General features: G+C 37.1%; 2 protein-coding genes across 2 annotated transcripts; one reads left to right on the top strand and one right to left on the bottom strand.

Moving 5' to 3' along the window:
• The first annotated feature begins 1,914 nt into the window (after nucleotides 1-1,914).
• Nucleotides 1,915-3,218, top strand: LOC109632356 (trace amine-associated receptor 1-like). Its single transcript, XM_069515685.1, has one exon. The coding sequence runs from the start codon at nucleotides 2,023-2,025 to the stop codon at nucleotides 3,028-3,030; it is 1,008 nt and encodes a 335-aa protein (XP_069371786.1). The 5' UTR covers nucleotides 1,915-2,022; the 3' UTR covers nucleotides 3,031-3,218.
• A 1,029-nt stretch (nucleotides 3,219-4,247) lies between these two features.
• Nucleotides 4,248-13,898, bottom strand: LOC109632357 (adhesion G-protein coupled receptor F1-like). The gene is made up of 19 exons (XM_069515684.1): nucleotides 13,088-13,898; nucleotides 12,792-12,854; nucleotides 12,491-12,553; nucleotides 12,338-12,379; nucleotides 12,132-12,191; nucleotides 11,306-11,650; nucleotides 10,989-11,095; nucleotides 10,850-10,908; nucleotides 10,618-10,757; nucleotides 10,316-10,528; nucleotides 9,522-9,731; nucleotides 9,276-9,428; nucleotides 9,012-9,190; nucleotides 8,388-8,552; nucleotides 6,547-7,947; nucleotides 6,400-6,441; nucleotides 5,450-5,509; nucleotides 5,232-5,298; nucleotides 4,248-5,155 (listed from the first exon to the last, which is right to left on the bottom strand). Exons 1-19 carry the CDS (start codon nucleotides 13,161-13,163, stop codon nucleotides 5,085-5,087), a joined length of 3,516 nt encoding a protein of 1,171 aa, XP_069371785.1. The 5' UTR covers nucleotides 13,164-13,898; the 3' UTR covers nucleotides 4,248-5,084.
• Nucleotides 13,899-19,944: the final 6,046 nt, after the last annotated feature.

The raw sequence follows: 19,944 nt of genomic DNA, 5'->3' as shown, positions 1-19,944 counted from the left end.
TCGTGCTAAGTGGGAAAGTTTGTTTGCCTTGGGAACAAGTAGAGCTCATGTGTACCACCAGAGCAGCCGAGGCACCAGAGACTTCTCACCTCTAATGGAGGAGTTGTCAGGTTGCATCATATCATTGCATCAGACGATAAACAAACTGTGAAGCTCGGCTACTGTACGAAGCTTGACAGTAATACAACTGAAATAAAATTAAGCTTTTGATAAGTTTTGACGGATCTGTCTGACCTGAGTGCTGTTGCTGTTATATTTGCCCATTAAGATAAAGTGGAATCAAGTGGCAGAACACAACATGGCAGAGGGAGGAAGACAGAAAAAGTAGTTGAATCGAATAAATAACTGGGTTGCAGCAGCAGAGCAGATTAGCAGGCGCTGAGGAGTTTATTCTGCTCTTCTAGGACAAATTAGCTTCCCCACTTAATCTTGGTACTTGATTACAAATCAAATTTTTTGTCCAGTGACATGTCATCATCTGACCGCACTGACTGACCCGCATGCTTTGGGAAAACCGAGTGAAGCCAGTCACGGTTTACAATGTGATGCTCGTCTATTTGAGGTGCTTGGAGCACAAATGGACAAGAACAAATGCTTATACTCAAACCTTTTATTGGTTTTACTGCACCTTTTAGAATGCTCGTTTCATTGTCAAAGTCATTTTTCCCTCAAGCGTCCTCGTTGTTCAAATAGCAAATGGACCACCAGAACCAATGTGCAGTGGGTTTGCAGCTCTTTCAATGAGGTGTGGCAGGCACAATGTTGACACTTTCAGAAAGCGATTATGCTGCTGACCAACAGAAACCTGGTCCGAAGTGCAGTTTTTCAATATTATTTATTTATTACATTTTTTAAGAATATTTTTTGGCACTTAAAGGTACAGTGTGTAGAATTTTGAGATATCTAGTGTTGAAGTTGCATGTTGCACCTGAACACCCCTCACCTCACCCTCTCCTTCCAAACATGAAAAAGAACCTGTGGTAGCTTCAGTTGTCATAAAAACTCAAAAGGTGTTTAGTTTGTTTACTAATGTAAAAAAACATGGTGGCCTCCGTAGAGAGGACCCCCTCCATGTAAATATAAAGTATTTAAATATAAAGGACCTTTTCTGAGGTACAGAAAACTACAATTCATACAATTTAGATGAAATGAACGAGTAAAAACATCATGAGGATTATTCTACATTAAATTTCTTCCAAAAGATCCCTTTCACCTAAATCTTACACACTGGACCTACATGTATTGACAGGACAGTTAAATTGGGAGAGAGAATGGGGAGGGCACGAAGCAAAGGGCCGAGTCAGATTGTGGTTATTCTTCTGTAATTAATCTGATTAGTTAAACATGATGATATGTTACCATTTTGCCATGTATGCTAGTGTTTGTGGCTTCTCTCAAACACTTTTGCTCTTGTGTATATGGAATTTAAACAACTAAAACAAAGACACAATAAAAGACACAACAAAGCAGTAGCTCAGTCCATAGAGACACATCCTGGGCACTGCCGAGTTGCCCTTGAGCAAGGCACCAAACCCCCTAATTGCTGCCCACTGTTTTGTGTGGTCACTGTGTGTATTGTGTTCCATGTGTGCTGTGTTCACACGGATGGGTTAGAGGTCAAATTTCCCCATGTTGCATGTACTGTGTGTGCATGATTGTGGGACAATAAAAAGGAACCTTCATCTTAAACACTCTTCAACACATTTGGAAATGCTGTACTCACAGTTACTGTTCTGGATCGTCACTGTTCAGGGGAGGGGTTTGAGAAAACAGACGATTCCTGCGACAGCCTGCAGATATTTAAAGGTAAACAGTAAGTAAACAGTTTAGTTGAAGACAGCGACATGAACAGTGCTGCTATTGAACAGGTTGGTATTGAACATTACGCAGACACAGAAACAACTGAGAGTGACTCTTTCCATACTTACTGTCCTTGAAAACGTTGTATTGTATTTTTAACATTATGCTTGAGTTGTGTTTAAATTTATGTCCTGAAAACTTCAATTTAAGGATACAGGAAGCATGGAACCTGAAGTTATCATCAACCAGACCGGTGACGGCAAGTTTGTGCCTCTGTGCTATGAATCAGGAACTTCCTCTTGCATAATGGCAATAACCCCTTCGACAATACGTACATTTTTATACATGTTTATTGGCAGCACAGTGTCTGTTCTCACAATCAGTGGGAACCTTCTGGTAATCACCTCCATCATTTACTTCAGACAGCTCCACACTCCAACAAACTACCTGATCCTCTCTCTGGCTGTGGCCGACCTGCTCGTCGGGGCTTTAGTTCTGCAGTTCAACATGGCTCTGTCTGTGAAGTCCTGTCTTTACTTTGGGGATCTATTTTGTAAAATGCGACGCAGCTTTGACATTTCACTGGTGATGACGTCGATTTTCAACTTGTGCTGCATTTCCATAGACAGATACTACGCAGTGTGTCAGCCTCTGTCATACAGAACTAAGATGAATGGAAGAGTTGTTGTGATCATGATCCTAGTGAGCTGGACTGTCTCTGCTCTGTCTGGATTTGGAATCACATTTGTGGGACTTAAACACACAGTCTGTGAAGGTCGCTGTTTCATATTCCATATTCCAGAATCAAATATATTTGGCTCTGTTGTCTCGTTTTACCTCCCAGTGATCATAATGCTGTGTATCTACCTGAAGATTTTCATTGTGGCACAGAGACAAGCGCGCAGCATCCACAACACAACGTGTCAGAGCACGAAGTCCGGAGCAGTCGTCAGTAAGATGGAGAGGAAGGCCACTAAAACTCTGGCGACGGTTATGGGAGTTTTCCTTTTTTGCTGGACGCCCTTCTTTCTTTATTTGACCTTCAAACCTGTGGGCAACTCTTCAATCCCTCCACCTCTGAATGAAACTGTCGCCTGGCTCGGATGGTCCAATTCCATGCTCAATCCATTTGTCTACGCTTTTTTTTACAGATGGTTCCGAGCTGCCTTCAGAATCATCATTTCTGGAAAAATATTTAGAGGCAATTTTACAAACTCAAAACTGTTTTGACTGAGAGGTTATTATGTTTTTGCACAATATTATACAGGTGTTTTACCTTTACAGTTGATATTCGTCAAAATGTTTTATAATTTGAAAGACTTACTCAAAGGGGTTTGATGAAAAACATTTCAAAAAACCTTTAAAGGTCCAGTGTGTAAGATTTAGGTGAAAGGGATCTATTGGCAGAAATGTGTAGAATGTAGAATAATCCTCATGATGTTTTCCGTGGTTCGTTTTATCTAAATTGCATAAATTGTAGTTTTCTTTACCCCAGAAAAGGCCCTTTATATTCAAATACTTTATATTTACATCAAGGGGGCCTCTCTACGGAGACCGGCATGTTTTTAGTGAGTTTTTATGACAACTGAAGCTACCACAGGTTCTTTTTCATGTTTGGAAGGAGAGGGTGAGGGGAGGGGTGTTCAGCCGCAACATGCAACTTCAACACAAGATATCACACAATTCTACACACTGTACCTTTAAGTGACTTAATGTATTGGATTAACAAAAATTTGCCTTTTCAATAAATCTAATATTCTGATTAATTATTGTCTCACTATTGTACAAGACTATCAAAGAACAATATTTCTATATAATAATAATCTCAATGCAAGGCGTGATTTTTTTAGTGTGCAATGCAAACAACAGTAGCTCTGCTGCATATCAAACTGACCTCCTGGATACAAAAATCGAAACACAAGCATTTTTCCTCTGTGTGATATCAAAGTTGAAAAGTGTTTTCAGGGGACACAAAACAAGAATGATGATAAATAAATTCATATGTAATAAGAGAAATGACGATGAATTACTGGCGTATTACTTAGATCAGATTGTAGTTAAATTAGTCCTGAAAGGTAAAACGTGTTCTCATTATCACCATTACACCTGACTCATATTTAACAGTAATCAAGAGGAGGCACTTTTCACAATTCAGCAGAACACAATCTTTTCTTTACCATGTCTTCATTGCATCACAACAGACATTCATCATGATTAACACAATGTTAATCAGTACTCTGCAATTTAAGTAAGTTTTCTCTGTTAATAACTTGATCTTGCATGTACAGGAAACTGTCTGTTTGGGCTGAATACATAGGCTACATGAGGCTGAGCCCTAATGTTTAGAATGGGTTAGACATGTATAAAGTCTGCCAATATGGATGGACTAATAATTCAGTAAACACAATGGTTTGTCTGGTATCTTATGAAAAAACCCCACAATGCAATGGGCTTTTGTCTTTTTTTTATTAAAAAATGTGAAAAAATCTACTGTACATTCAAAACTAAAAACATTAAACACATATTTAACAAAAAAAGTAAATAAAGTTATACACTGCTTATGTACATCAGGGCCCTACGTGTAAGGCAGGTCCGTGATCCGTTTCAAATACAACAAAGATGGCAGAGCCTCCAGAGTTATGCTTGTACATTCAGATCCGTCAGTTTAAACATTACCAGCTTGAACACTAATAGTCTCGATGAATTGATTATTTTGGGCTACACTTAAAACACTACAATGAGTTATACATTTCAGTTTTAAAGAGATATTTTATTCTGAAATAAGGTGCAAATGTTTGTGAAACACCGATGGGCTACTTACGTTAGGTAAAGGGATTCTTTAATTGGATTGTGTAGACATTGGTTACGACAGTTAACATTCTGTTTGAAGGATTTAATGCAATCTCAGACCTTTAATTCAAATGCTATTCCATTGATAATAACCAGATACTTCTTTCCTGTAAAATGTATATATATTTATTCTGTATTTTATTTACTTTGAGCAATAAACATCAGACACAGCAAGACTAGACTTCACAAGTCAAAAGCTACAACTTACAGTAAGTTGTAACACTACTATTTCACAGTTTCATCAACAATATTACCTGAGAACAGCAACATTACAATGAATATTCCTTCAAACATTTTTAATTCTTTTCAAACCTCACTATTCTCTTCCTGATTTCACAACTTCTGTTTTTGACTTTAGAAAAAAAACAACGATATCTGAGATCGTCTGAATGATCAATCAAACAAACGTTACGTGTACAGCTTGTTTCATTGATTCATATATTACTAAATGACTCCGTTGCACCGCTGCTGTTTGTGTTTGCAGCTTGTGAAACATGATAGACATCTGAAAGACAAACACATTGTTGATAAGACAACACATAGAAATACACAGGAAAGCTGCTTAATGTGAAAAAACTTACTTCTTCTTCCAAGTAGTCTGCCTATAAAATTGCTTCCACTTAAGGAGGAAATGCCAGCACCTGTACTCTACAATAGAAAAAAATGTGTGTAAAGTCATTGGAGGAAAAATGTAACGATTTCTGTGGCGTATCACAACATTCGGGATGCATTGAAAACCAGAATACCTGAAAATATTCTAAGCATTTTAAAAACAAACAAACAAAAAAAAAACACTTACCCTCGAAGAATTGGAGCCTGTGCTTGTTGGAGGTAATCGCCTTGCGAGGAGAGAACGAGTCTGCAGGCAAAATCAAAATGATGCCAATGTCAAAATGAAAAGTATTTAGTGATCAGTAATTAGTTATGCTAGTACTTGAAGGGATAGCTCACCCAAAAATTGGACTCAAAACAAGGTCATTTACACCATTTGGGATAAAAGCCTAAATGTCTGTGATCCATGCATGAACGTGGCTCCAGTGGAGGATAACAGGACAATTAGGCTAAAACATGGTGTAAATGAGGCCAATTCAAGTCAAATTTGAATGCTGGGGCTTACAGACACTTGGATGACACCAAAGGAGCAAAATGGAGCTATTTCATGTTTTTTCTGTGCGTATGATTTTTTTCAGTGAAGTGTCTTATTGCAACAAACCCTGTTCAAAACATGTAGGGAAACCTATGCTGGCCTTAGAGTTATAGTAAACATGACAAAGAAGCCAGTTATTGGTCTGTCCTTTCTGGGCTAGCATAGAAATTTGGAGGTACAACATGGCTGATGTAGACGTAATGGGCTAATGCTAAAGTAAAAAAAACAAAACAATGACAATTTGTTCACCTGGGGAAAGAATAGAATTGAAGATAGAGTGGTATCGATCTAATCCAAGTTTTGACAACGAAGTGAATAATGTGTGTACACAGGAGGTGGCTTAGCATTTGTAACTACATTGGCGGCACAGTGCCTGTGTTGTGATTTACTTGTTATACACACAAAAATGCAACCTACAGGCCTGTTCAAGGATTCTAATCTATCTATTTCCATTTTACATTTGTCACTGATTTTGTTTGGCATCTGAAAAATGCAAGTGTAGATACTCACACATTACCAAAGCTGTTTCTCTCCTGCTGCTAATGCTACCTCCTGTGTACACATTCTAGGAATAATTTTTGGCAATTCCAAAATTGACATACCTTCGAATCGAGTAGTACCCCAAACAATAAAATGAAGAAACCCTGAAAAAAATCAGACATTCACATTTCATAATCATCAGAATGAAAGAACATGACATTTTCCATTACACAAAAAGCAATGTCTTGAAATTCAATGGGTACAAATACCTGTAGTGAATTGAAGAATGCAAAGGCAATATGGAGTCCTTTATTTGTTGATGATACCATGGTTCCCACACCCAAAGACCAGGTCAATCCAAATAAAGGAGTCAAAATGACCAAACATCTTGTTATGACCACCAGAGTGTGTTTTTCACCCGTTTGTGCAGCGTCTCCCACACCTCTTCTCAGCATTTTGAATAAGACAACAATTACAATTAAAAAATTTATGAAAACTATGGTCAAGGCTGGTATCACCATGGCCAGGAGGGCTTTTGTCTCCACCCAGTTCAGCCAACAAGCCTCGGTTTTCCTGATGTATCCTTTGCCCGGTGCTGTGGCAGCAACAGTTGTTACAGCTATAATCAGAGGACAGCCGTATCCTAAACAGAAACCAATGGCCAACATGGTTGACTTGGACATGTACGAGAAGACCATGACTGTCCTGTAAAAGAGCAAAAGGCCTGACACGAGCATCCAAAAAAATAGAGCAAGGTAGAAAAAGTGCATAAAAAATGTTGCAGTGCTACATGGTCCAAGAGGAAGCTCGTAGTCCTCCCCTGGGTTCTCAAGGGGATTGTTTGCTATAGAGGAACCAATGATGAAACAGATATCAGCGATCAACAGAGACAGGGCGGTATTTACAATGGAAACGTGACGCATGAAGGCAGTGCTATTCCTGGTAATGGCTTTCCAAATGTACCCTTCAATAATCAGACATATAACTAAGCTTGCCAGAGATATCCCAACTCCAACATAAGTGATTATATCCAAAGCCTCTCTCAGTGATGGAGGGATGTTTGTTGCCATTAGAATTGAGAAGGAGGTCAGGTGGTCACAGCTGCAGGTTACTGTGTTGTTTATGTCGGAAACAAACGTACATCCCTCATTATCCCAAGCACCAAAGTTATTGAAGAGTGTGAAGTTCCAGAAGACACACTGCGGGTTTATTTTCAAGGAGCTGTTCAGCTTGTTGAAGCTCAGAAGGACATTCTGAACCGTGGTATTTACTTTGACAAGCAACACAGCTGCATTGATGGCATCATCACTGGCAGTTTCATTGCTGGTCGCGTTGAAGTGGCTGAAATCAAAGGTGGAGTTTCGTGTCGGCATTACAATATTAAAGGTTGAGAGGAGGATGGTGGTAATAAAGACATTGCTCCTGCTGGTTTCTGTTATGTTTATGACGATGCTGGAGTTCAGGTCTGCCATGAAGGAGTCATCAAATGCGGTTCTGTTTAGTAGGATCCTTGGAGTCCTAATGGCAAACTCTCCGATCAAATCACTGGAGAGAGTCTCCAGTGAACCCAATAATTCCGAGCTGGCATTGCGGGTCTCATTTGCATTCAAAATTACCCAAGACTCTCTTGCTTCTTCACCAATGATGACATCAACAGTCTCTAGGATATTCTGTTGATCGGAAGACAGGTCTCTGTGAAAGTCCATCCTCATCAAAATGTCAAACGGTGCATTGGCCTAAAGGCTCAGTGTTTAGAATCTATTGGTGAAATTGCATGTTGCAGCTGAACACCCCTCACCTCACCCTCCCCTTCGAAACATGAAACAGAACCTGTGGTAGCTTCAGTTGTCATAAAAACTCAAAAGGTGTTAAGTGTGTTCAGTCTGGGCTACTGTAAATATAATATATATATATATATATTGTAAATATAAAGGGCTCATTTAAGGGTAGAAAAACAACAATTCGTACCAATTAGATGAAACACACTTGTGAAAACATCAGTAGGATTATTTTATATTCAATCTCTGCCAATAGATCCCTTTCACCTAAATCTTACACACTGAACCTTAAAATAATTTGTAAAGGATACAAAGTGTAAGGTTAAATTTACCTGCATGATGGTTTCATCTGCAACATTTGAAACACTTGCAACAGTGGTTAGGATGTCAATAATAGCTGATATGGTTGCAGTTGAATTTGCAACGTCAGTTTTTTGTGTCTGGACAACTTCACTTAGATTCCCTACAAATGCTGGTATTTCCTCCTCAACCAAATCCTGAAAGAAAGAAAAACCTTTTGACACAACATTTTTTCAACATGCAAATATGCCGGACAAATGCAAGGATAATTATTTCTGAAGCACAAGACATTGTTACAAACAACAGCTGTCCATCTTGTAGGCCACAAGAACATACAGTCCAATACAATATTGTCCAAGAAATTATTATGAAAAAGGGAGTAATAACAAACTTAGGGGAAACCCTGTCTTCCCACTTTCAGTCTCCTCTCTTCTAAAACAAATTCTACACACAGCGTCATTCATGTTAATGGGCTCTTCTCTCTCCAGCATGAACCCGAATTTTTTTCACTTTATTTTATTTCTCGATGTTGGAACTTGACTAAGTTTACCAAAAAAAACCTGCGATCTATAAAAATCGAAATGAGCTCCACAGCCTCTAAACAAAACATTCATCAGGACACAGGAAGCAGTTTGATAGACGAGTAGCTCACCTACCTGTGACTCAATCAGTAATTCTTTGATTTTTATTATAATGCAGGTGTCCTCTACAAGTTTCCACTCGCTCGTTTCCTGACATTCCGCCATCTTGTTCCCCTCTTGACCTTCATCACACCCAATGATGGCTGTGTCTCCTACTTGGCCGGTCCCATACTGAGCGTCATTGCATTTGAAATCTTAGAGAGTTCAATAAACTATAAGTTACAAAAACAGGAAAAACAGCAAACGAATTGTGTAGTTACACTTTAAAGCTGCTCTTACCGTCTTTGAAGATCCTCATTGTCGATGTCATTTCATAACTTGATGGTTCATCTACCTTGCATGTAAAAGTGATTCGATCTTCCTGTGATCCAGTGCAGTTTTCTAGTTTGTAGTCATGCTTGATGCAGTTGGCGTCTTCATCTGTAACAGGAGCTGAAAAATGTTGTTGAGGAGAGAAACTTTTAATAGCTTTCTCCAAATTCCCAAGCATGGTTGGAATGAGGAGTTTCCAACATCATGACTTACCTGAGCTCAACAGGTCTGTGCCTTGAAACCATTTGATTTTGTACTGAAGCTGCACACAACACGTGAGTGGTTGTATCTGTCCAATTACACATTTTACATTAAGTTCACTCTGAAGACGTATAACAGGAGCTTGTTGGATGTTGCTTCCTGATACAAATCCTTTTTGTTGTAATTCCACGTCTCTTTTGATAAGATTACAACTGTAAGGTCCTGTGATCAAGAGAAGTAGATATCACTGAACGCATTAGTAAAACAATAAAAAAAAGTAGTAGCAAATACATTTAGTATAATTGCTGATATCATATAAACATCACATTGGCAGTGAAGTAATCCAGCAAAAGACACTGATTAAACTTTTTCATTATACTGTGTGACCTTATTTCACATTATTAGTATCATGACATAGAAACCAGGAATTAAGGTATGTAAGTATTGCTACTTTAACACATGCACTGATCCTCTGGAGGATTCACAGCGAGCGTGTAAAGTGTGTTGATGACGTTTGTAACATGTGACAGATGCAAAAATGAAAAGACAATATCGCAACAAAAAAATGTAAATGTCGATACTATAATATGTAAAAGACACCAACAAAGATGTCAAGAGAGATTTTGGTGATAAAAGCCAATGCTAGTGTTGATGTGCTGTAAACAAAAACATGTGATCTCCACAGCAAAAGTTCTACATCCTGCCTTGAAAGGCAAACTCAAGGAATTCAAGTCTGAAAATGTCTTATTTTATTAAGTTGTGAAGAGTTTCTTATTAATTAACAAATTAAGCCAGCTCTGACTTACCACTATCAGCAAGGATGACGTTGTTAATTTCAAGAATGGACTGATTGTTAGAATTCGTTATTTTAAACCTCCCACCATCTTTGATTTCCCGTTCATTAAATGTCCACCTGGAACTGAAAATTTGTTCCACATTAAAGTTTTCTGGAGGCTCACACGTCATGGACAGGCTGGCACCAGTGTAGGTGAGCTCTGGAATGCTGATTAAAGTTGAGCCTTTAGATAAAACAGAGCCGAACAGTCAAATTCATGCAAGTTAAACGTGGGTTTACGTGAGTAAACTACTCATCATTTTTCATACTTACTTTGGTAAAATGCAGTAACTGCGCCATTGATAGTAGCAATAGGACTCATTGATACAGGGAGTTTTTGATTTTCTTCCAATATTTTTTCAAAGTCAACTTTTGTTGTCTGAACAACAAATTTTGTAATAATGCTTCCTTTGCTGTAAGAACAGAGAAGCAAAGTTGTGATGTGAATTTGGTTATAACCCCGGCTTCCTAATTCTTTGGTAATGCCTGAATTCCAAAACTGTACCTGAATCCTGTCACAAAACCTGCGATATATCCTGGGATTCCTTTATACTGCTCACGTAACTGTGGGAGAGACATGGTTAGCGTTAACACATGAACTGGAGATGCAAGTTAAAATTGAGTAGTGTTAACAGTGCACTTACCACTGAATCGATCTGTGATTTCAATTTTTTGTAGGCGTTACTTGATGGATTACTTAATTCTGATGTGTAGTCCTTAACTAATCTCATCGACATTTCCATTTTGAAAGCTGTTTGTGTAAAAAAGTAGATGAAAAACATGAACAAAGTTACAGATTAACATTTAGTTTATTGTAATGCAAAGACAGATAAACACAGGAACCTTTTTAAAATAAATAAAAACAATTTTATTTCTACACCAAGTGACAACTGGCACTTTGTCAATGGAATTTAATAAAACCGCAACAGAATATGCCACATATTTCTCAGTAAAACAATACCTGTAGCTGGCGTGGATTCACTTGAGGGAGTGGTGGAGGCAGGAGAAGCAATCGTAGTAGTGACCATTGTAGAAGTATTGATAGGAATTGTAGTTGGGGTGGGGTAAGTGGTCATGGTATCAGCCGTAGTTGTGGTGGGGGTGGGGGTAGTGGCAGCAGTAGTGGTTGTGGTGGGAGTAGTGGTCGGGGTAGCAGCCGTAATTATGGTGGGTGTAGTGGTAGCAGTAGTGGTCGTGGTTGGGACATAGGTAGTAGCTGTGTTACTAGTATTTGTTATAAGGCTTGTGGGTGAAATGTCTGGTGGTGTTGAGCTAATTGTGGGGTTTTGGCTGGTAGCATTTGTAGCTGGAAATATATTAAACAAGACATAATCAAAAAAGCCTTAAATGTACAGTACTGACGTTTCACAGGAAAACAAAACGTAGTAGTGAGTGTTGTTACCACACATTTCACATTACTTTTCATTTTGACTGTTTTGAATTTCAACAATGACTCATTTCGTTTAACATCATTTGTTATTTCTAAGTGTTAATACAATGCTGTTACTATTGTGTTCAGTCCATTTGATGCAGCTGTTGAGATGATCATTTTCTAATTATCTGTACGATTATACTTTAAATCTGACTGACATGTTTTATACAGCCATTCAAGAGTTTGCCTCTCCATCCTTTGATAAAATCTACTCCTAACTCCAGTGAATGGTGAAGTTATAGGTGTTGCATTCAAATGTGTTGTAGCAATAGAGCAAAGGTTAAATAGTCTTGACCAGATCAATAACAAACAAAGAAGAGTCATCTAATTATTCTAACTACTTGTTAACACTTACTTGTCACAGGTGTTGCAGCTGTTGTAGTGTTCATAACTGTTGTAGCAACAGGCGTCGAATCTGAAAAAAGTTAGTTATAGAAACTTTTAGAAATTGGTTTTGTGTAGTTTCAGTGTTAAAAAAAAGATCATTATATTTTAATGACGATGTTGTTCAAACTCAGGTGACTTAATTATATTTTTAATAGTTAGTTGTTGAATACTTACTTGTTACAACTGTTGTTGATGTTATTGTTGTGGTGTTAAAATCTGTTGTAGGAGACGTTTAAGAACAGTGTTGGTAAAAGTAAAATGTGATATATGAGGATACACTACAGACAAACATTCAGGACATTTGCACAATTATTTAAAAGCACTGACTTGTTACAGTTGGTGTTGCAGCTGTGGTGGTGTTCAGGTGTGTTGTAGCAGTAGGTGTGGAATCTGCAAAGATCATTTTACAAACATGTCAATGATTCACACTCAGATTATTTATTAGCTTCAGCCAAGTTAAGTTATAGTTGAAATCCAACGCAACTAAAAACACTAATCAGAATGTTAGAATAGAGACCACTGTAATCATTATTGTTCTTCCATACATTCATCAAGCTTCACTTTATTAGGAACACTCTACTAATACTGGGTTAAACCTTTTTCTAACAGTTAGTTGTTGAATACTTACTTGTTACAACTGTTGTTGATGTTATTGTTGATGTGTTAAAATATGTTGTAGCAGATGTTGAATCTGGGGGAAAACATACAATTAACTATATTTCAGTGTACAGGGAACAGACCAATGTCAAGTTAAAACAAATCCCTATAAAATACTTTATGATTTCAGTGTTTTCCCTTATATCTGAAAAACACCATTAACTACAGTTTTATTGTAGTTTTCGGTGACAGTAAAAACTGAAAAATGAGGATAAATTACAGACAAATATTAAGAAAAGTGTTGTGAGACTATTTAAAAGCACTGACTTGTTACAGTTGGTGTTGCAGCTGTGGTGGTGTTCAGGTGTGTTGTAGCAGTAGGTGTGGAATCTGCAAAGATCATTTTACAAACATGTCAATGTAGCCGCTAAATCAAAACCCCTCAAGCCCATCTTACTCATAATGAAGTTCTACTCATTTCTTACTGCTCTATCACAGAGCAATACATTAAACACTAACTGTAATGTATATGATCTGTATCTTTATCGAGCTTTTCTGGTCTTGATGACCACTCAGTGCTTTACAGTACAGATTTTGCCATTCACACACACATTCATACAGTGCATCTATGTGCAGCACTTTCTCTATTAGAAGGGGCAGTTTGGGGTTCAGTATTTTGCACAAGGACACTTTAGCATACAGAATGTGGAAGGCTGGGATTGAACTACCGACCATCTGGTTAGAGGATGACTGCTCTCTGAAGCCACACCTGCCCATTATCATTATGCAATAATAGAGACCACTGTAACCATTGTTGGTCATCCATACATTCACCAAGCGTCACTTCATTAGGAACACCACACTAATACTGCGTTCAGTCTTTTTTAGTAATACCAATTAGTGGTTGAATATTTACTTGTTATTGTTGTGGTGTTAAAATCTGTCGTAGCAGATGTTGAATCTGGAAACAAAAGCTCACTTCAGTATATCATACTGGAAATGGTAACGACAAGTGTCATGTGCAGAAAAATCCTTATAAATGACTGAATGGTTTCAATCAGTGATATCTCTTATATTTGAAAACCCACCACTAACAAAAGTTTTTAGTGTTGGTAAAAGTAAAATGTGATATATGAGGATACACTACAGACAAACATTCAGGACATTTGCACAATTATTTAAAAGCACTGACTTGTTACAGTTGGTGTTGCAGCTGTGGTGGTGTTCAGGTGTGTTGTAGCAGTAGGTGTTGAATCTGCAAAGATCATTTTACAAACATGTCAATGATTCACGCTCAGATTATTTATTAGTTTCAGCCAAGTTAAGTTATAGTTGAAATCCAACGCAACTAAAAATTGAACACTAATCAGAATGTTACAATAGAGACCACTGTAATCATTATTGTTCTTCCATACATTCATCAAGCTTCACTTTATTAGGAACACTCTACTAATACTGGGTTAAACCTTTTTCTAACAGTTAGTTGTTGAATACTTACTTGTTACAACTGTTGTTGATGTGTTAAAATATGTTGTAGCAGATGTTGAATCTGGGGGAAAACATACAGTTAACTATATTTCAGTGTACAGGGTACAGACCAATGTCAAGTTAAAGGTACAGTGTGTAGAATGTAGTGATATCTAGTGTTGAAGTTGCATGTTGCAGCTGAACACCCCTCACCTCACCCTCTCCTTTCAAACTTGAAAAACAACCTGTGGCAGCCTTTAATTGTCAAAAACTCAAAAGGTGTTTAGTTTGTTCAGTCTGGACTAATGTAAAAAAACATGGCGGCCTCCGTAGAGAGGACCCCCTCGATGTAAATATAAAGTATTTAAATATAAAGGACCTTTTCTGGGGTAAAGAAAACTACAATTAATACAATTTAGATGAAACGAACCAGTGAAAACATCGTGAGGATTATTCTACATTAAATTTCTGCCAATAGTTCCCTTTCACCTAAATCTTACACACTGGGCCTTTAAAGGTGCAGTGTGTAAAATGTAGGGGTATTCAGCTGCAACATGCAACTTCACCACTAGATATCACTAAATTCTACATACTGAACCTTTAAGATAAATCCCCATAAAATACTTTATGATTTCAATCAGTGTTTTCCCTTATATCTGAAAAACACCACTAACTACAGCTTTATTGTAGTTTTCGGTGACAGTAAAATCTGAAAAATGAGGATAAATTACAGACAAATATTAAGAAAAGTGTTGTGAGACTATTTAAAAGCACTGACTTGTTACAGTTGGTGTTGCAGCTGTGGTGGTGTTCAGGTGTGTTGTAGCAGTAGGTGTTGAATCTGCAAAGATCATTTTACAAACATGTCAATGATTCACGCTCAGATTATTTATTAGTTTCAGCCAAGTTAAATTATAGCCGTAAATCAAACACAAATAAAAATTGAACACTAATCAGAATGTTACAATAGAGACCACTGTAATCATTATTGTTCTTCCATACATTCATCAAGCTTCACTTTATTAGGAACACTCTACTAATACTGGGTTAAACCTTTTTCTAACAGTTAGTTGTTGAATACTTACTTGTTACAACTGTTGTTGATGTTATTGTTGATGTGTTAAAATATGTTGTAGCAGATGTTGAATCTGGGGGAAAACATACAATTAAGGATATTTCAGTGTACAGGGAACAGACCAATGTCAAGTTAAAACAAATCCCTATAAAATACTTTATGATTTCAATCAGTGTTTTCCCTTATATCTGAAAAACACCACTAACTACAGCTTTATTGTAGTTTTCGGTGACAGTAAAATCTGAAAAATGAGGATAAATTACAGACAAATATTAAGAAAAGTGTTGTGAGACTATTTAAAAGCACTGACTTGTTACAGTTGGTGTTGCAGCTGTGGTGGTGTTCAGATGTGTTGTAGCAGTAGGTGTGGAATCTGCAAAGATCATTTTACAAACATGTCAATGTAGCCGCTAAATCAAAACCCCTCAAGCCCATCTTACTCATAATGAAGTTCTACTCATTTCTTACTGCTCTATCACAGAGCAATACATTAAACACTAACTGTAATGTATATGATCTGTATCTATATCGAGCTTTTCTGGTCTTGATGACCACTCAGTGCTTTACAGTACAGATTTTGCCATTCACACACACATTCATACAGTGCATCTATGTGCAGCACTTTCTCTATTAGAAGGGGCAGTTTGGGGTTCAGTATTTTGCACAAGGACACTTTAGCATACAGAATGTGGAAGGCTGGGATTGAACTACCGACCATCTGGTTAGAGGATGACTGCTCTCTGAAGCCACACCTGCTCATTATCATTATGCAATAATAGAGACCACTGTAACCATTGTTGGTCATCCATACATTCACCAAGCGTCACTTCATTAGGAACACCACACTAATACTGCGTTCAGTCTTTTTTAGTAATACCAATTAGTGGTTGAATATTTACTTGTTATTGTTGTGGTGTTAAAATCTGTTGTAGCAGATGTTGAATCTGGAAACAAAAGCTCACTTCAGTATATCATACTGGAAATGGTAAAGACAGGTGTCATGTGCAGAAAAATCCTTATAAATGACTGAATGGTTTCAATCAGTGATATCTCTTATATTTGAAAACCCACCACTAACAAAAGTTTTTATTGTTGGTAAAAGTAAAATGTGATATATGAGGATACACTACAGACAAACATTCAGGACATTTGCACAATTATTTAAAAGCACTGACTTGTTACAGTTGGTGTTGCAGCTGTGGTGGTGTTCAGGTGTGTTGTAGCAGTAGGTGTGGAATCTGCAAAGATCATTTTACAAACATGTCAATGACTCACGCTCAGATTATTTATTAGCTTCAGCCAAGTTAAATTATAGTTGAAATCCAACGCAACTAAAAATTGAACACTAATCAGAATGTTACAATAGAGACCACTGTAATCATTATTGTTCTTCCATACATTCATCAAGCTTCACTTTATTAGGAACACTCTACTAATACTGGGTTAAACCTTTTTCTAACAGTTAGTTGTTGAATACTTACTTGTTACAACTGTTGTTGATGTGTTAAAATATGTTGTAGCAGATGTTGAATCTGGGGGAAAACATACAATTAACTATATTTCAGTGTACAGGGTACAGACCAATGTCAAGTTAAAGGTACAGTGTGTAGAATGTAGTGATATCTAGTGGTGAAGTTGCATGTTGCAGCTGAACACCCCTCACCTCACCCTCTCCTTCCAAACATGAAAAAGAACCTGTGGTAGCCTTTTATTGTCAAAAACTCAAAAGGTGTTTAGTTTGTTCAGTCTGGACTAATGTAAAAAAACATGGCGGCCTCCGTAGAGAGGACCCCCTCCATGTAAATATAAAGTATTTAAATATAAAGGACCTTTTCTGGGGTAAAGAAAACTACAATTCATACAATTTAGATGAAATGAACCAGTGAAAACATCATGAGGATTATTCTACATTAAATTTCTGCCAATAGATCCCTTTCACCTAAATCTTACACACTGGAGCTTTAAAGGTGCAGTGTGTAAAATGTAGGGGTATTCAGCTGCAACATGCAACTTCACCACTAGATATCACTAAATTCTACATACTGAACCTTTAAGATAAATCCCCATAAAATACTTTATGATTTCAATCAGTGTTTTCCCTTATATCTGAAAAACACCACTAACTACAGCTTTATTGTAGTTTTCGGTGACAGTAAAATCTGAAAAATGAGGATAAATTACAGACAAATATTAAGAAAAGTGTTGTGAGACTATTTAAAAGCACTGACTTGTTACAGTTGGTGTTGCAGCTGTGGTGGTGTTCAGGTGTGTTGTAGCAGTAGGTGTGGAATCTGCAAAGATCATTATACAAACATGTCAATGATTCATGCTCAGATTATTTATTAGTTTCAGCCAAGTTAAATTATAGCCGTAAATCAAACACAACTAAAAATTGAACACTAATCAGAATGTTACAATAGAGACCACTGTAATCATTATTGTTCTTCCATACATTCATCAAGCTTCACTTTATTAGGAACACTCTACTAATACTGGGTTAAACCTTTTTCTAACAGTTAGTTGTTGAATACTTACTTGTTACAACTGTTGTTGATGTGTTAAAATATGTTGTAGCAGATGTTGAATCTGGGGGAAAACATACAATTAAGGATATTTCAGTGTACAGGGAACAGACCAATGTCAAGTTAAAACAAATCCCTATAAAATACTTTATGATTTCAATCAGTGTTTTCCCTTATATCTGAAAAACACCACTAACTACAGCTTTATTGTAGTTTTCGGTGACAGTAAAATCTGAAAAATGAGGATAAATTACAGACAAATATTAAGAAAAGTGTTGTGAGACTATTTAAAAGCACTGACTTGTTACAGTTGGTGTTGCAGCTGTGGTGGTGTTCAGGTGTGTTGTAGCAGTAGGTGTGGAATCTGCAAAGATCATTTTACAAACATGTCAATGTAGCTGCTAAATCAAAACCCCTCAAGCCCATCTTACTCATAATGAAGTTCTACTCATTTCTTACTGCTCTATCACAGAGCAATACATTAAACACTAACTGTAATGTATATGATCTGTATCTATATCGAGCTTTTCTGGTCTTGATGACCACTCAGTGCTTTACAGTACAGATTTTGCCATTCACACACACATTCATACAGTGCATCTATGTGCAGCACTTTCTCTATTAGAAGGGGCAGTTTGGGGTTCAGTATTTTGCACACGGACACTTTAGCATACAGAATGTGGAAGGCTGGGATTGAACTACCGACCATCTGGTTAGAGGATGACTGCTCTCTGAAGCCACACCTGCCCATTATCATTATGCAATAATAGAGACCACTGTAACCATTGTTGGTCATCCATACATTCACCAAGCGTCACTTCATTAGGAACACCACACTAATACTGCGTTCAGTCTTTTTTAGTAATACCAATTAGTGGTTGAATATTTACTTGTTATTGTTGTGGTGTTAAAATCTGTTGTAGCAGATGTTGAATCTGGAAACAAAAGCTCACTTCAGTATATCATACTGGAAATGGTAAAGACAAGTGTCATGTGCAGAAAAATCCTTATAAATGACTGAATGGTTTCAATCAGTGATATCTCTTATATTTGAAAACCCACCACTAACAAAAGTTTTTATTGTTGGTAAAAGTAAAATGTGATATATGAGGATACACTACAGACAAACATTCAGGACATTTGCACAATTATTTAAAAGCACTGACTTGTTACAGTTGGTGTTGCAGCTGTGGTGGTGTTCAGGTGTGTTGTAGCAGTAGGTGTGGAATCTGCAAAGATCATTTTACAAACATGTCAATGATTCACGCTCAGATTATTTATTAGTTTCAGCCAAGTTAAGTTATAGTTGAAATCCAACGCAACTAAAAATTGAACACTAATCAGAATGTTACAATAGAGACCACTGTAATCATTATTGTTCTTCCATACATTCATCAAGCTTCACTTTATTAGGAACACTCTACTAATACTGGGTTAAACCTTTTTCTAACAGTTAGTTGTTGAATACTTACTTGTTACAACTGTTGTTGATGTTATTGTTGATGTGTTAAAATATGTTGTAGCAGATGTTGAATCTGGGGGAAAACATACAATTAACTATATTTCAGTGTACAGGGAACAGACCAATGTCAAGTTAAAGGTTCAGTGTGTAGAATGTAGTGATATCTAGTGTTGAAGTTGCATGTTGCAGCTGAACACCCCTCACCTCACCCTCTCCTTCCAAACATGAAAAAGAACCTGTGGCAGCCTTTAATTGTCAAAAACTCAAAAGGTGTTTAGTTTGTTCAGTCTGGACTAATGTTAAAAAACATGGCGGCCTCCGTAGAGAGGACCCCCTCCATGTAAATATAAAGTATTTAAATATAAAGGACCTTTTCTGGGGTAAAGAAAACTACAATTCATACAATTTAGATGAAATGAACTAGTGAAAACATCATGAGGATTATTCTACATTAAATTTCTGCCAATAGATCCCTTTCACCTAAATCTTACACACTGGAGCTTTAAAGGTGCAGTGTGTAAAATGTAGGGATATTCAGCTGCAACATGCAACTTCACCACTAGATATCACTAAATTCTACATACTGAACCTTTAAGATAAATCCCCATAAAATACTTTATGATTTCAATCAGTGTTTTCCCTTATATCTGAAAAACAC

This window comes from Paralichthys olivaceus, chromosome 19, assembly GCF_024713975.1.
Source record: "Paralichthys olivaceus isolate ysfri-2021 chromosome 19, ASM2471397v2, whole genome shotgun sequence".
Lineage (NCBI taxonomy): Eukaryota > Metazoa > Chordata > Actinopteri > Pleuronectiformes > Paralichthyidae > Paralichthys > Paralichthys olivaceus.
The sequence above is the reverse complement of the archived record's forward strand: the minus strand, read 5'-3'. Positions and strand labels throughout refer to the sequence as shown.

Coding starts and splice junctions, on each gene's coding strand:
- LOC109632357 (XM_069515684.1), bottom strand. CDS start 13,163: ATGATCTTTGCAGATTCCACACCTACTGCTACAACACACCTGAACACC. Junction 10,909..10,988: donor AATCACAGATCGATTCAGTG/GTAAGTGCACTG, acceptor TCTCTCCCACAG/TTACGTGAGCAGTATAAAGG. Junction 9,732..10,315: donor CGTCATCCTTGCTGATAGTG/GTAAGTCAGAGC, acceptor TCTTGATCACAG/GACCTTACAGTTGTAATCTT.
- LOC109632356 (XM_069515685.1), top strand. CDS start 2,023: ATGGAACCTGAAGTTATCATCAACCAGACCGGTGACGGCAAGTTTGTG.